Raw genomic sequence first — 17,730 nt, 5'->3', positions numbered from 1 at the left:
TGTGGGATAGGTAGGAGAGTAAAACTGGAAATTATTTGAGGCTATTGGTAAAAGGGGCCTAAGAGGCTAAATGAAGAAATGATTGTTTTTGTCATCATGTAAGAGCACTTTTTTTGGGTGGGTAAATTTCCTTAATTTTTAAAAGCCTTCTTGAGTGTTCTTCTCATCATCTACCCAAATGTATTTCATTGAAAACTTAGAGCTTTTAGTTTCAGTTTCTCCTCTAATACTTACTTCTCTGAAATTAGATCCAAAATTGATTTCTGAGTGATAAAATTTATCATGTCCCACAAGTTAATGCCATGTTAACAAAGTTAATTTCTTTTGAATATTATATATAATATTGAAATGCTACACATGTTGATATTTCAAGGTTGTACAGATACTTAATTCATCCTTTTAAGTTTATTTGATTTTTGCTGGTTTGTCATTTTTAGTTGTATGTGTATTATTTTATTTGGATCTGCTTTGTCTTAGTTTTATGATTAAATAACTTATGATTTTTTAAGTGACAGTTCATCTAAATTTGATCTTTCCACAGATTCAGACCAGGATGTAGCACTCAAACTTGCCCAGGAGCGAGCTGAAATTGTTGCTAAATATGACAGAGTAAGTATTCATATTTACTCTTTAAGTTTTATTGAGAAAAAACATAAATAGAAATAGATTTCCTTTTAGGAGAGCATAATTACACTACCAGTCTGTTTACTTCATGTGACCATTGAAGTCATCTTTTTTTCTCTGACTTCATCTCTAAAAGTTCTCTCCTTCCTTGCCACTGCTCCAGCCTCTCTAGTCTCTTGCAGTTCTTCCAACACACCAGGCTTGCGCCTGACTCAGGGTCTTTGGGCTAGCTGTTTCTTCTGCCTAGAACATACAGATCCTAGCTATCCTTGTGCCTTATCGCCTTACCTCTTTCAGATTTTACTCAGATGCCACCTTCATGAAATTTCTGAACACACTCTTTAATACTCTTCCTCTGCCCTTGGCATTCTGTATCCCCTTCTTTTATTTATTTTTCACCACAGCACTTATTACATAACAGTCTATATATTATACTTTTTTTGTTGACTGTTCTCACTCCTAGAATATAAATTCTCTGAGGGTACAAATTTCTTTTGTTTGCTTTACTCTTGTAGTGTAAACCTCTAGAAAGGTTCCTGATTCATACTAGATATTCAATAAATATTTCAGTAAGTTAGTATACACAATTAAATACTCACTTTATTCATAACTTGTATGTGCTATTAAAAATTTACCCTGGATCTGAAATTTAAATTATACATGTGTATGTACTCTCTATTAACATTGTATCCTTAAATTACTTATGAAATCTGGTTTTTAATGCCCTAGGAAGTCATGATTGTTGGTGATTTACATGTCTCATTATTTCCTAACCTCTTGAGGTCTGTGAGTTGCAGCAGTGATTTATAAATGTCATGTTTTATATTTATATCACTTGCATGTAATTTCATATCTGTTATTTTTCATTATTGTGAGAACAACAGGAGCATCAAATTAGAGAAAGCCGTCTGGACGGTGCCCTGCTTCCAGGGAGGCATACAGGCAGTGCTCAGCTCAATGGCTGTGTTCCCAGGATTTGTTTTTAAGTGGTCATTTGGAACATCAGACACAGTTTCCCATTACTATGATTAGGTTTTGGGTAGTCCATGAAAAACCTAATTAATTTATTTAACTGCTTAACTAATTTAAAACCAATAGAACTGTCAGTCATTCATCCTTACATGCTTTTTTTTTCCCATGCAACTAACACTTAGTGACCAGGCTAGGAAGGCATTGTGCTAGGCCCTAGGGATTCACACTGCACACATGAGTTAGAGCTGTTTTTGCCCACAAGATGCTCACCACTTACTTGGAGAACACATGAGCAGACAGTTATAAAATATATTTGAATGGACGGGTTTACAAGACAGTTGGGTATTGAGTCTGAAATTTGAGGGCTTAGTCCAAGGGTGTCCACTCCACAGCCTGTAGGCCTCATGTGGCCCAGGATGGCTGTGAATGAAGCCCAAAACAAAATCCTAAATGTACTTAAAACATTATGAATTTTTTTTGTTTTCGTTAGTGTTTGTGTATTTAATGTGTGGCCCAAGACAACTCTTCTTCTTCCATTGTAGCCCAGAGATCCCAAAAGGTTGGACACCCCCGGATAGACAGTTACATTTGGGGTTTCTACACTGACAGTGCAAGTTAACAGCCTCAAGGGTAGAATGGGACAGCAGTGGCTGAGGATAGAGGTCTAGACATGCAGGCAGTTAAGAGATACTGTGAAAAAGACACCAAAAGAAAAGCTGGAAAGGGATGAGGATAACCAAGGGAGGTGATGTCATGTAGGCTGAGGAATAGAAAGTGAGAAGCAGCACTTTCTATTGTGCTTCAAAAAAAGTGCATTTGAAAAGGACTAAAAAGTACCCACTGGTTTTAACAATGGTAGATCGTTTTTGGCCTTGGCAGGAATCATTTCATGATACATGATGCATCTGTGAAGTAAAGAAGCAGAGAGACAAGGGAGATAGCTCACTCTTCTGAGAAGTTTGGATGAAAAGACAAGAAATACTTTTTTTTTCTAAGACATGTTCACTCAAAAAATTTAAAGTTTGACAGGTTGTTCTTGAGTGACTTTCTTTTTCTCCTTTGCTCCCTCCTTCCCAGGTAGTCACAGGAACAACAGGTACCCAAGTACCCAAGTCTGAGCAAAGCTTCACTACAGGTCAGCTACTGCTGACATATGGTATCTTCCAAAGTATGTACCTAGAAAATAGTGATGATATTGCCAAAAATATCAATATATGTATATTTTGAAGTTAGCTAAGGTGGATAGTGCCTCATTTACTGTTCATATATAAAAATGGCTCTCCTTTTTTTGGTCTTTATATTTAAAAAATTATTTAATTTTACAGGTTTCCAATAACACCCTTCTTTGTTCACTGTTACAGGGACGAGAGGGTGCAGAGATTGAACCTTGGGAAGATGCTGATTACCTTGTTTACAAAGTCACAGATAGATTTGGCTTTTTACAGTAAGTTGCATGAATCGAAAGCTAACTTTTTTATTATAATGCTTCTGCGGACACCTGTTACATTTACGTTATTTTGTTTTTTAAATCCTTACCTGAGGATATATTTATTGATTTGAGAGAGAGAGAGAAACATCAATGTGAGAGAGAAACATTGATTGGTTGGTTGTCTCCCATGCATGCCCTGACTAGGGCTTGAACCCGCAACCTAGGCTTGTACCCTGAGTAGGAATCAAACCCACAGCCTTTTGGTGTATGAGATGGTGCTCCAACCAACTGAGCCACCCAGCCAGGGTGATTTTATTTATTTTTAATAGCATGCTGTGAATAAGAGTCCAAGAGTTGCAACATACTTTTGTTACTAAATTCCTGACATTTTTAACCTCTGTGATTGAAATTCAAGTATTTTGTAAGAACACAATCTTTAATACATATTTGTTATATTTTTGTAAGAACATTAAGTGCAATAAATGAGTTGCATTAATAATTTAACAGAATTAAATGGAAAGCATAACAATTTGTATTTCAAGAATAATTATAAAATGTCACTTTATGTAAATGCATTTTTAAAATAATGAGCATTTAGAACTTTTAGTTTTATGCAGCCTAAAATTGAGTGATAAAAAATTCCGTGATATATCTTCCTTATAGTTGTAAATGTATTTATATTATTGCTTTTCCAAATTAATTGCATTTATCCTGAGTATGTTATGTAAAGAGTTGAGAGAGGTCTAGACCACGATAAAGTGGTTAAAGGGATTTTGACTCTTAAAAACATACTGTAAATGATGTGAATCTACTACCTGTTCTGGTTCTGGCATTGTTTAGTCAGATTCCTGTGGGCTGGAGACTTCTGTTCATTTCTATAGTTGGTTTGGTTCCATACAGTTCAGTGATTAATTTCTCATTCAAATGTATTTTTCAGTCTTTTTATTATAAATAGGAAAAAGCCAGAGATTTTTATTTTATGACACATGATTCAAATTGAGGGGAAAATACTAACTATTTCTTATATAGTTCAGAGCAGTAACTTATAGTACTCAGAACTGTTTTCTCCTTTTGTCATGTTTCTAGGATTTAGATAGTATTTGGTTGTCTGATGTTTTTCTCAGGGTAAAACAAGCAGACAGACAGAAACAGTACTTTAAGTTAGAGAATATATGCTTTTCCTGGGGCTTCACTGGCTTAGTTAACCATTTCGTGCCTCATGTGTAAAACAGCAATCATTGACTGCTTTACATACCTTACAATGTAGAGGAAGATTTGAAGACATAAAATAATGGAATACTATGCAAAAGTGTTATTTTTATAATTAATGACATTAGCATACCCAAAATGTTCTCCTGAGTAATTATAATTAGAAGACTTTGAACTTCAACAGATTAGCAGAGCAGTATTTAACTATGATTAAAATAATGTTCTTAAATTAACCCCTTCCCACTTCCACTTTTTTTTAAAGTTAAGGAAATCAAGCTTGGCCACAAATGTGGCAGGAAATGTGTATACATTTCTGTGGGTTAATGTGCAGATCTGAGGTATGTGAGTAGAGTTTTGAAGACAGCTTGAGCATTTAGCTCTGTTAGGAGCAGTGGATCCCACACTAGTCAGCTAGGGACTGTTTGTTTTTTAAAAATAGATTTCTGGGGTCTATCCCAGATTTTGGTGTAGCAGGTGGAACACAACTCAGCTGATTTTGACCTCCACAGTGTTTCTGGTGGCGGTGAACTATTCTAAAAGATGTGTTAATCATGAAATGGTCTAATATGGTACAAAACACACAGGAAAAAAACTGCATTCCAGAAGGATCTAGTAATTACCTAAACTTTTTTTCTCTTTGCTTGAAACAATATGAGCAAGTTACTGGCCCAAGAGCCTAGGCTGTGCTTGACAACTAAAAATCACACTCAGTTATTTTGTGCTTGTTTTTACCCTCTGTGTTGAGGTCCATTTGGCACTAACGGGGGAAAAAGTCAGTCCATTTACTTAATAACATCAGTTAATATTTATTGAGCATGTACAGTGTAACAGGCACTGTTTTATGCTCTTTACATGGACTAATTCATTTATTTCTCTCAAAAACTCTTTGGGATATGTATTCTTTTTTAAAAAATCAGTTTTTTAGATGAAAATGAAGCACAAAGAGGTCATGCAGCTTGCCTAGGTTGTGCTGACAGTGTCAGCTCTGGCGTGTGGACCTTGGCAGCCTACAGCAGAGCTGTGTTCTGAACTGCTGTATTACACTGCCTGTTACTGCTCTCCCTTACTTTTAATAAAAGAAACCCAGTAGAAGGCTTTGAAATGCCTAGAAAGAAAAAGGGGACAAAAAGAGTGCCTAATGAGAGGGATACTGTTCGAAATGATCACGTGTACTGAGTTAATGCCCAGAGAGCAAAGCTCTCCACTTCTTTAGAAATGAAGCTGATTGATACGAGTTCTCATACTACCTATCGTACTAGATTTTCTTTTTATTTACTCCTTGATGCTGTCCTAAGGCAAGCAGCTGAAATCAAATGAGAATAATGAAACATAGAAATGGATTTTAGTGTAATGTTAGGCTTTATTAAATTTCACTGAAATCATTTATTTTTGTTATAATGTCTGTCTAATTTCAGTAAATCACTTTCTCCAGAGGTCATTTCTGGTGGCTTTTATTGCTTGTCACTGTAGATTGGAGTTTTTCTCTGCTGTTGAATAAAGTCACGTGGCCTAGGTGTTTCAGTATTGCTCCCTGTCACACCTTGATACAGTATTTTTTTCTCCTTAGTGCTTTGCAATTTTTGTTTGGTTCTCCAGTGAAATTGGATTGTAAGTGTCAATGTCAGTAAAATGCAATGGCAAAAACCAAATTCGTTGCCTTCACTGAAGGCTGCTGACTTCATATCTAATTATAGTTTTAGTTAAGTTAAATTACTTGTTATAATATATAAAGAAGGATGACAGTAATTAACAAACGTAGTACAGGACTAACTTGGTTCTATAACAGATTTCACAATAAATATGAAAACTGTTGCCAAACCTGCTTGGCTTGACACTGGCGCAGGAATGTCTTTGTTAAGTACTCAGAAACGGAGCTGTCCCCAGGCCGTGTGCCAGTGGTCGCACTGCTTTAGAGAATGGAGGGATTGAGCTTCTTTAAAACGTTAGAGAAGTTTAAACATTTTTATCAAAAATAGCCAGTGTGACTGACTGCGCTCAACAAAGAATGCTTGGTATTTGGATAAAGATAGATAATGCTTTTAGGTCACAAGTTATTAATAGAAGAAGTAGAAGGAAATTGTACCAAAAATAAAGATAAAATTAATACCAAGCTTCAGGTTTTCAACCCCTTATCAAAATATATATATTTATAAAATTAGCATATTGTGGTTTACCAAAACTATAAATACTTGAAAACCAGAATAAAGGTCGTTTTGTTTTTAAATAATAATCTTTTGATGACAAGGGCTTGAAAACTCTATTCATCTAATAATTTTGACTAGAGTAATGTAAATTTAGACAAAATTTACTACAAAAATAGAAATAAAATTTGGTCAGTATATTCAACTTAACTGATTTTGACAAGTTAACTTAAGTTGTTAAAATGAAAGTTTATCTTAAGTTATAGAAATATTTCATCTAAGCTATTAAAATGGTAGATACATGTGCTCTAATTAGTAATTCTAAATTTAATAGCAGATGAAAAAATATATCCAGTTAAGGTCTCTCTCTTTTCACAGATGACATCACAGATGACATTGTCATTGCCATTTTTACTTACCGTATTTCTGTGAAGCATTGCTTCCTACTGTCAGCATGGTGCTTTCTTTGACCCACTTCTAGGTGCTTCTTTCTCTTAGAGGACAAACCTTTGTTTTCTAAAGCAGAGGGAGGCAATCATTTTCTGTAAAGAGCCAAATATTAGATTTTTTTAGCTTTATGGACCCTTCTTCACAGCCATTGAACTCTACCCTTATAGCATGAAAACAACCACAGACAAAACAGAGTGTGGCAGTATTCTAGTAAAACTTCATTTACAAAAACGGGCAGTGGCTGGATTTGATCCATGGTCGTCTGTGGTTTCCTGATCTAAAAGAATACTCATCTCACACATATTGTGGTCCTTTTATTTTCCTACATGAAGAGTTTTTAGGTGGTAAGGTAAAGATGCATATGTGCATGCAGGCATGTGTTTATCCTTCCCTTTGTACATTCATCTAGCAATGTTAGTGTATTCCTCCAATGTGCCAGCACCTGTGCCTGAGGCTGGTGCAGTGCTTTACAGGTGTATTTTAGGCATTGTGTGGTGCTTATTAGAGCAGCATTCCCTTGGGGGTTTTTTTGGAAGGCTGTGGAAATTAATGTATTCCGATATAGAAATTTGACGAGAAATAGTTTTTTGGAGGTGAGTGTTATGCACAGAAGATTTTGTATAAAAAGTTTTGGAGTATGAAGTAATATGCAAGAAAGTGCACGTAGGAAAACTTGACCACATTCTTGAGCTCTATCATCAGTCAATGAAGTCTCAAGATTTATTACAGAATTCAACATACATTCATGAAAACTAAACAAAGTGGGTAGAGAAGGAATGTATCTCAACATATTAAAGGCCATATATGACAAGTGCACAATTAAGATCATTCTCAATGGGAAAAAAACTGAAAGCTTTTCCTTGCAGATCAGAAGTAAGACAGGGATGACCACTCTCACCACTTTTGTTCAGTAAAACTCTGGCTAAGACTTCTGAAAGTCCTAGCCAGAGCAATAAGGCAAGAAAAAAAAAAGATATCCAAATCAGAAGAAAACTGTCTCTATTTGCAGGTAATATGATCTTATACATAGAAACCTTAAAGACTCCACCAAAAAGAAGATAAAAGTGTATTAGAACTAATAAAATCAGTGAAGATGCAGGATACAAACTCAATATACAAAAAAAAAATAGTGTTTCTGTATACTAGTAACAAACTATCAGAAAGAGAAATTAAGAGAACAATTTCATTTATAATTGCATCAAAAAGAATAAAATACTTACGAGTCAATTTAACTAAAGAAGTAATAGATCTATATACTCTGAAAAGTATGGGACATTGATATAGAAGTGGAAGAAGATACAAATAAATGGGATGATGGTTTATGCTCATGGATTAGAAGACTTAATATTATTATAATGTCTGTTCTACCACTAGCAATGTACAGATTCAAAGCAATCCCTATCAAAATATCAGTGGCTTGTTTTATGGAAATAGAATAAACAGTCCTAAAATTTGTATATAAGCACAAAAAACTCTAAATTTCCAAAGCAATTTTGTGCAAGAAGAACAAGGCTGGAGGCATCACACTTCCTAGTGTCAAACTATATTGCAAAGCTGTAGTAATTAAAACTGTATGGTATTGATATAAAAACAGACATATGGATCAGTGGAATAGAATTGAGGACCTAGAAATAAATGCACATATATATGGTAAATTAATTTATAACAAAGGAAGCAGGAATAAACAATGGGGAAAGGATAGTTTCTTTAATAAGTGATGTTGGAAAAACTGGGCAGCTGCATGTAAAAGAATGAAATTGAACCACTATCTTACATTATACACAAAAATCAACTCAAAATGGATTAAAGACTGAGTATAACACCTGAAATCATAAAATTTCTAGAAGAAAACATAGGTAGTAAACTTCTTACATTGGTCTTAGTTATGATTGTTTTGGATTTGGCACCAAAAGCAAAGGCAACAAAAGCGGAAATAAACAAGTGGGACTATATCAAATGGAAAAGTTTCTGCACAGCAAAAGAACCCATCAACAAAATGAAAAACCAGTCTATCAAATCAGAGAAAATATTTATAAATTGTGTATTTGCTAAGAGGTTAATGACCGGACTATCTAAAGAACTCATAAAACTCAATAGCCAAAAAAAAAAAAAAACCCAACTTAACAATTTGATTTAAAAGTGGACAGAGGCTCCAAATAAACATTTTTCCAAAGAAGACACCCAGATGAGCAACAGGTGTAGGGAAAGGTGCTCAGCATCACTAATCATCAGGGAAATGCAAATTAAAACCACAGCAAGATAACACCTCATACCAGTTTAGAATAATAATAAAAAAAAGAACGGACAAGTATTGGGGAGGATGTGGAAAAAAAGGGAACCTTTCTGCACTGCTGGTGAGAATGTAAATTGCAACTACTATGGAAAACAATATGGAGGCTCCTCAAAAAATTAAAGATAGAACTACCATATTATTTAGCAGTTCCACTTCTGGATATTTATCTAATAGAAATCAGATCACTATCTTGAAAAGATGTTTGTACCCCTATGTTCTTTGCAGCATAATTTACAATAGCCAAGACATGGCAACACTGTAAGTGTACATCTATGGATGAATGGAAAAGAAAATGTTGTATATGTTTATGATATGTCTTTACAGTATTAAGTGACATAAGTCAAACCTAGAAAGACAAATACTGTATGGTGTTGCTTATATGTGGAATCTTAAACAAACAAACAACAAATTCATTAGATACAGAGAACAAATACATAGTTGCCAAAGGAAGGGCTGGAGGGTGGGGGCAATGGGTAAAGGAGGTCAATAAGTATAAACTAGGTATAAGTCCTGGATCTAATGTGCAGCTCAGTGACTATAGTTAACAGTGCTGTATTACATGTTTGAAAGTTGCTAAGGGAGTAGATCTTAAAAGTTTTCATCACAAGGAAAAAATTTTTAAAAATGTTAAACGTACGCTGGTGGATGTTTAATAAACTTAATATAATCATTTTGCAATATGTATACATATATAAAATCATTATATTATGGACTAAAACTAATACACTGTTATGTCAATTTTGTCTTAATATTTAAATAAATAAATTTTAAAATACACATTAAAAATGCTTGGATAGGAGGAATTCAGTAATGGTTTGGGGTTCATGATGGGGACTGGATAGACAACCACATCCAGATAGAGTTTTGACAGGGCAAAGGATTACATAAAATGATGGGTCAGATAAAATTTTAAGACTAGGTTTGTGTACTCCTGGATTTTGCCTAAGGCTGACCATGGTTGTGTATGTATATTCTGACATTCCTGTCTCCCAGGATTTCAATAGCATGATTTGAAGTTAAGGTAGAGTGGGCTGCTGTGTGCAGTCATATCTCATCTTGAATTTCAGAAAGCAGCTGGTTCTGTGAGATCTGCCAAACACAGACCATGTAGCCCTATCATTCTACAGATAAGTGCAACACTTGGTTCTGAGTCAGGGTTGGGAATAGGTCTGTCAGCATTGTTTAGTAAATAGGATGACACCAAAGAAATGCACCCAGCAACTTCAAAGAACTTCTGTGATAGGCAGCCATAGCTGGCACTTCATTTGCAGTTAGAGATGTTTAAATAAATAGTTGTCAGGATCAGCTCAAATCAGCTGTACAAAAGGTTCATCTTGCCTAGGGTAGCTTACTAACCCCAGAAATTTCATTCTTGGTGTGTTCAAAGGGTGCCAGATGTTCTTTCAAGGCGTCACTGCTGACTAATTACCTAGGAAGTACATTTTAGAGGTGTCAACAAGCCCTCTTCTGCCAGTAAATAAAGAATGGATAGGTACACTTTTAAACCAGAAATTATATCCTGTATCATGCATACATCATAGGCCCTAGTAATCAGGATTACAAATTAGCAGGGAAATTTAGACTAAGAGCATAATGAAAGCTATAAAAAAAATCAGGGTGTCACATTCAGTAGAGTATTCACTTTACAGTAGAAAAAACAACTAAAGACTTTTTATATTTAATCCTCTAAGTTTCTTGTCCTCTTGAGAATTGATTTTTCAGCCTTTTCATATACTCCTAAAATAATCTAAAGATCTTGTTGATCTTGTTGAACTCACTGGGTTAGAGATTGCTGAACGTCTCCACATTAGGCTGAGTGTGACTAAGTGAAAATGTTAGTTTCCTTATCTATGAAATGAGGGTTTGGTTTATCTCTCTAAGATCTCTTTTAAATATTATACTTTTTTTGGGTCAGTTGTAGCTTCATGGTTCACCTAAGAACTCATCAAAGTAGCAAAGAGTGTCCTGAAAATACTAGACTCTTAAATACAAATGTTTTGCACTCTGAAAAGAGGTATTATTTGATGTCAAGGGAAACTAAGGCAAGAATATTAACATATTATTGCCAAAACATCAACACTACTAAGATAAAAACTCAAAGCATGTAACTTTGTTTATGGATGGCACATATTTTTATATTTTTGACAGTGAATATAAGAGTCTCAGAGTGTTTTATATCAGAGGTGATATCACAGAATTACCATGTTATAAAAGTGGATTTCATCTTTTATTGTACATTAAAAAAATCATCCTCATTGAAGTTTTCACAAATGTAGATTTCCTTATTTACAAAAAAAATTTTTCTTTTTAATTCATAAATCTGTTGGAGACAGTTTTATTTTTCTATACAATGTCTTTTAAACAGTCATTTATTATAGGCCATGGTTTGAGCCAGAAAGAGGAGATGATTGTCTAGAGTACAGGTTGGTGAACTGTGGCCTGCAAGCCAAACCCAGTTTACCTGTTTATGTAAAAGTTTTATGGGAACAAAACCACACTTAATTTACATTTTGCCTGTGTCTGTTCTACAATACAACATCAGAGATGAGTAATTATGAAAAAGATTGTATGGTCTATAAAGCCTAAAGTATTTACTATTTACATGTTTGCCTTTATAGGAGAAGGTTGCCGATGGTTCCTAGTCTAGAGCGGTGCTGTCCAGGAGAACTTTATGCATTGGTGGAAATGTTCTTTCTATATCTGCACTGTTCAACATGGTAGCTTTTGGCAGAATTATCATGTATTTGAACTGTGGCTAATGAGAATGAATAACTGAATTTTTAATTTTATTAATTTTTATTTAAAACTAAATAGCCACACATACCTAGAGATTGCTTTATTGGACAGTGCTGGTCTAGAAATGTAAAGATAGGGGACATTGTGGTTGTAGATAGCTAATTGTTTTATATAGAATTTGGTGGAATAGGAGCTATATAACTTTTGGGATGACAAATAAAAGATTGTGCATTACGTGTACCTGTTGGCTTATAATTTTTTTAAAGTTTGCTTTGATTTCAGCTGTTTGACACATACTGTTTTTTTTTCTCTGCAGTGAGGAGGAGCTCCCATATCATAATGCAGCCATGGAACGGGTAAGGCCAGCTCTGCATTTACTTAGAGTTACTGGTGAATTGTGTTTATTAGAGGAATAAAAACTACCACCTTTCTGGTTTTGAGTGCCATCTTATATATTCATGGTATGGTCATTCTTAATATTTGATCCTAAGTATATCACTGTTAGGAAGAAATTAGATTAATGATGAAATAATTTTAGGAGATTTGATGGGACTTCTGGAAGATATTTGAGAAAAGGAAAGGCATCAGTTATCATAGAAGATTTGATTTCTAGACAGGTAGTTCCCAGTCCAGGAGTGCTTCCTAATGCAGAGCTTTGAAAGAGCATAGTTGCTTGGGACCCACCTCAGTCTGTTAAGTCAGACTCCGTGGGCAGGAGGCTGGGTGTATAATTTGTAAAATGTCTCACAAGTCATTCTAATGCATTCTGTGGCTAATAGAGCACTATTACAGACCATAGCTCTTTGCAGCATAGCTATTGCATGAGGTTTTAATCAACTTTCCCAAAAACAACAACACATTTTGCTGTAGTCAAATTAAGATATTAACTTTTTAAGAATTAGAGAAGTCTTATATATAGTAAACCTGCCATCCTTTGGTAATGCAGAGTTTCCACTTTCTTCATTATACTCGGCTAGGGATCTGGTTCCATAGTTGAGAACTAGGGACTGAATGTTTTAAAGCTGGTCAGGCTCTCCCTTCCCTTCTCTGTTTTCCCCCCTGTAACAAAAAGTGAATTGTAAAAAAAGATGGAGGCTAATAATTAGGATTGTTCTCAGTTTATGTTTGTTGAGGAAGGAAGCTGAGTTTCAGAAAATGGAGATAAAATTAGAATTGGAATTTGAAAAATAGTTGAGTAAACTGTTCTAAAGTCAAAATTTCCCCAAAATAAAAACTGTAGCATAACTTTGAGATATAGACAAAATTGCCATTTTACATAGAGTTCCCCATAGGCACTGCCTACATTAGAATTCTCTTGTGACTTCCTGATTTTCTCAGTATCATACCTTGATGTTTGGCAATTTATTTCTTCTTTCTTCTTCTTCCTCCTTTTTTTTTTTTTTTTGATAGCTGTGTTCTTGCATAGCACTGGACCAGGTACTGCCTAGATATTTGGACCAAATAAGACATAGTTTCTGCCTTTGAGATGCTTACTGTCTGCCCAGTGACTAAAGGAAGGTCAAGTGAGGCAACACATGGGAGATTATTGATGGCTTTTGGCAGCATAGTACTGCAATATTAGTGAAATGAAATGGTAGTGTTGACAGTGGGGAAAGCAGATCTGTGGCTAAGGAATGAATGAAAAGGGAGTGATAAAAAGGAACAATTTCTAAATTCTGCCTCTGGTAAACTTTTACCAGTCCACTTCGAAGTGGGACCATCAGGATTTGTTTCCACTTTATGACTAGTCTTCTCTTGTCTAGTGCCGTGATTTCACTGATTCTTGGACTGCACTGATCCCACCACTGTTTCATTGTTTCTCACCACACTCATGTCTTCGAAGCAAACAATCGACGTTTCTTTCTTCCTTTCTCCCTTCCTTTTTCTCTGAAAGCAATGAATGAGTGAATGAATGAATGAATGAATAAAATAAAAACTTCTGAGTTATCTTTGACTTTTTCTTACCCCACATTTCATCTCTTAGCAGTTCTGGGAGTTCTGCCTTCAAATCACATTCAGAATCTGATCACTTGCTTTACTTCTGCCACCTGCTCCACTGCAATCTCTCTTCTGGAGCTTCCAGCTTCTGCTTCTGCCATCATCCCCCTTTCTCCCCAGAGTCTGTCTATTCACCAAAAGAACCAGAAAGATTATTTTAAAATAAGTAAGATCGTGTCATTCTCTAATTGAAACACACTAAGAGGGAAAGTCCTTAGAATGACCTGCAAGGTCTGGTGTGACCTGGCTTGTGTTAGGCTCTCACTTCACCTCCTGCTGCCTTTTCTTGCTCACTCACTGGCCCCCTTAGTGCTTTTTGAGCATGCCCACCATATTTCTTCTATGAGGCTTTCTGCACTGGCTGCTTCCTTTCTTGGTGTGGGTGCTCTTTCCCCTGATGGTGAGAAGTCTCATCCCCTGACTTCATAGGTGTCCAACCTTCTGGCGTCTCTGGGCCACACTGGAAAAAAAAAGTTATCTTGGGCCATGCATTAAATACAGAAACACTAATGAAAACTGGTGAGCAACAAAAAAGGTTTTAAGTATATTTATGATTTTGTGTTGGTCTGCATTCTTAGCCATCCTGGGCTGCATGCAGCCCACGGGCTTTGGGGTGGATACCCTAGGAATATCACCTTCATAAAAATATCCTCCCTGGCCATCATTTCTAAAATTGGGAACTGTCCTCCATAATACTAATTCTTTCCTTCTGCCTTTATTTTTCTCCTTAACATTTATTATTTCACATGCTAAATATTTTACTTATTTTGTGTGGGTGTGTTTCCTCACTAGAATGTAATCTCTTTGAGGATTTTTAAAAAATCTGCTTTATTCATTGCTGTCTCTCCAGAACCCACAACAGTGCACATAGTATATTAGTATGTGTGCAGTAAGTGGTGGCTGAATGAATGACCAAATGGATGTAATGACTGCTTTGTAATAAATAGGTTGATTTAAAGACTGGCTGAGATTGTTCCTTCAAATGTTAAATGTCCTGTATTTGAGAAATCTGGGAGAGAAGAGTTAGAAGGTATCTTATCACAAAAGATATCCGTATTTGGCAAAATAGAAACCTGGCAACTCAATATGGATTTCTCTCTTCAACACCTATGTACCTCCCCCTTTAAAATAATTTTCTGGTCTAGAAAGTCCAAAGGTCTAGGCCAGTGATGTAGATGATTTAAAAAATATGACAGTAAAGAAAAGGAGAAATATAAGACAAAAGTTAGTAGAAAATGCATACTTTAGGGAGGTTTTAAAAAATACTTTATTTGGTTTTTAAAAGATATTTGTGTTGGGTAAAAGACCTTCTACTTAAGGTAGTCAAGCTTGTAATTAATTCGTGCTTTAATCTCAGGAGTTTGGTATAATTACAAATCACTAAAAAATGACCTATGCATACCTTAATAATTTAAGATGTAATTTTATATTCATTTGTTAGTCTTTTATTGAGAGAGGAGCAGGGTTCTGAGGCTGGTGATTGAGATTCCATTATGCCTTTTGTACATAAACTGCACTCATATTGCATGACCTGCCTTTTTACAGTTTTGGCTTCTTTAAAGTAGAATGAGAACTTCAGACACAAGCAGAGCAGTATAAGGCTAGAAACTTTTTAGTTTATCAGGATTTCCTCAAATGTTTTTGGTCTAAGTTTAGTTTATGTATTCTTCAGTAACTGCCTAGTCTTAATGGCCAACTCTGCCATTTCTAGAAAAGTAATAAAAAAATTCTGCATGTATGACTTGAATAAAATCAATGGAAATGATAGCCTTGCTGAAATCTAAAGTGTTTATTAATCTTTACACTTAAAGCATGCAGTTAATGCCATTTGGAAAGTTGTACACTAAAGCATAGTCAAGTAATCATGGCTTTAGTTTCAGATTTACCAGTGTATTATAGAGGCGATTCAGTGTTTAAAATAAGGATAGTAGTAGGCAATCCCTCATAAGAAGATTATGTTGATATTTGTGAAGTGCTTTGGATTCTTCCATGTAGTCATTTAAACATATAAACACACTTATTATGTTTACTCTGCAGAGAACAATATTAATAATGGATTATATTGTTTCTTTGAGCTTATTGATGTTTTTAATAAGGAGGAAAGGGTATGTAAAACTATGCATTTTTATGCATTCATCTGTTTCTTTATGTAGAGCGATATTTTACATGGCTTACAAAATATTTAAGCCTATTCATATCTTTCAAAACTTTTAATTTTATGTGGTTTGAGATCTTACTCAAAATATATGATAGACTTCTCAATGTTGTTCTCTCAAAACACAAAACTTTTCTTCTCCTTGTCCTCTCCTGACCTCTGCTGGTGAGGTGCAGCTGTGCGTGACTCTGGTCAGTTTGATCTTCTGTCGGGCATCCTAATACCCAAATAGGAGACAAAAAGAGCATCTGAAGACTTAACCTTCATTAAAGTTCCAAGATTTCTTATTCTAGAAGAGCAGGCTATTTGATATCCATCTGTGCATTGTGTGTGTTTAGCCTTTACTATCTGGATTATTAATCATGTTAATAGTGGGAGGAGCCTTGGGCCAGATAGAAGAGAAATTAATACTTTGTGGGTAATCAACAGTTGCTAAGTACTTATAGGCCTTGCATATGATTAAAATATAGTCTCAGGCCACTGGAGGTTGAGAAGTAACATAGAACATATTTGTTCCAGCTTTAGTCCTTACACCTTACTTGCCCAAATAGGAGGGGGCAGTCGTGACCCAGAGGGGACAGAAATTTAAGATAATGGCATATCAGATTGCACACTTACTTCAAGTGTAAGTTTAGTCCTTTGCTGAAAACAGCCCTTGGGGAGGGGGAAGGATACAACAATGTACCCTTTTGTTGTGGTCAGTAAAGATAATGGTGAAGTACTGGAGAATACAGGGTGGAGATTAAAGATCTCTGCATCATTTTCCTTTTGATAATGTTCTAGTATCCTCAGGGTGTAACAGGGTGCAGCCAAGAGGGGGCCCCAAAAAGGGATTTGGAATGGGGCCCAGAACTCAAGGTGTCCAGGAAATATTAGAAAGACATATAAGATGTCCTCACCCCTTCCCCCTCAGGTGTGAGTTGGGGGAAGGGACAAATGGAGCAGGGCCATTGAGAACTGTTTTGCATAGCAACAGCTTTGCAGCTAACTTCTGGCATGGTCACTTAACATATCTATATAACCTTTAACTGGTTACATAGATATGTTGAATAGCTATGGCCATACTTTGAGCCAGGGAGAAGGGAGTGACTTCCACCCAAGATGCAACTGGGAGGCAGGTCCCCTGTTTACAGTGCCTGCGTGAAAACTTGGAGATGCCTGCCCAGACTCATGATGGCAGCCCAGTAAAGCTGGAAGGATATGGGAGTGCTGGCAAGTATAGCCGATTGTAGGAGGAGTCAGAAATGGGGCTGCAGAGGAAGATCGGCATGGGCATTAAACCCAGACTCGGCAGCCATTGAGAGAGACACGTGGCTTTGGCAGAGTGGAGACTTCCTCGCAGCTCTGCTGGAGAGGCAGCGAATGTGGCAGTGCAGGGGGAGAGACATGTGCTTCTGGCAGAGTGGGGACCCCTGCAGCTTGGGTAGAAAGAATCACCATGTGGCTTTAGCAGAGGACCGCCACTCTGCTTTGGCAGAGTGGCGACCACCCCCTCTCCACAGCTTAGGTGAAGGGAGAACCATGTGCAGCTTTGGTAGGGGAGAGAACCACGAGGCTGTAGCAGTGCAAAGAGAGAGCCACGCACTTCTGGCAGAATGGGGACCCTGGCAGCTGGGGTAGAGAGAATCACCATTCGGCTTTAGCAGAGAATTGCCACTCAGCTTTGGCAGAGTGGCAATCCGCCCCCACTACTCTCTGCAGCTTTGGAGGAGAGGAGAGATCC

The 17,730-nt window shown here is 36.2% G+C and overlaps 1 protein-coding gene across 4 annotated transcripts in view; it reads left to right on the top strand.

Annotated features, from left to right (window-relative positions):
- USP6NL (USP6 N-terminal like) overlaps positions 1-17,730 on the top strand; it is a 188,198-nt gene that overhangs the window by 112,495 nt on the left and 57,973 nt on the right. For all 4 annotated transcript variants that reach the window (XM_037143516.2, XM_053665807.1, XM_037143514.2 and 1 more), the window contains 3 exons: positions 542-609; positions 2,958-3,040; positions 12,171-12,210. In XM_037143516.2, coding sequence (XP_036999411.2) covers positions 542-609; positions 2,958-3,040; positions 12,171-12,210 — 191 coding nt within the window. The remainder of the gene's footprint in view (positions 1-541; positions 610-2,957; positions 3,041-12,170; positions 12,211-17,730) is intronic.

This window comes from Artibeus jamaicensis, unplaced genomic scaffold, assembly GCF_021234435.1.
Source record: "Artibeus jamaicensis isolate MK-2021 breed Jamaican fruit bat unplaced genomic scaffold, CSHL_Jam_final contig_426, whole genome shotgun sequence".
Taxonomy (NCBI): Eukaryota; Metazoa; Chordata; class Mammalia; order Chiroptera; family Phyllostomidae; genus Artibeus; species Artibeus jamaicensis.
Note: the sequence above shows the minus strand (reverse complement) of the source record. Positions and strands in the feature narration are given on the sequence as shown.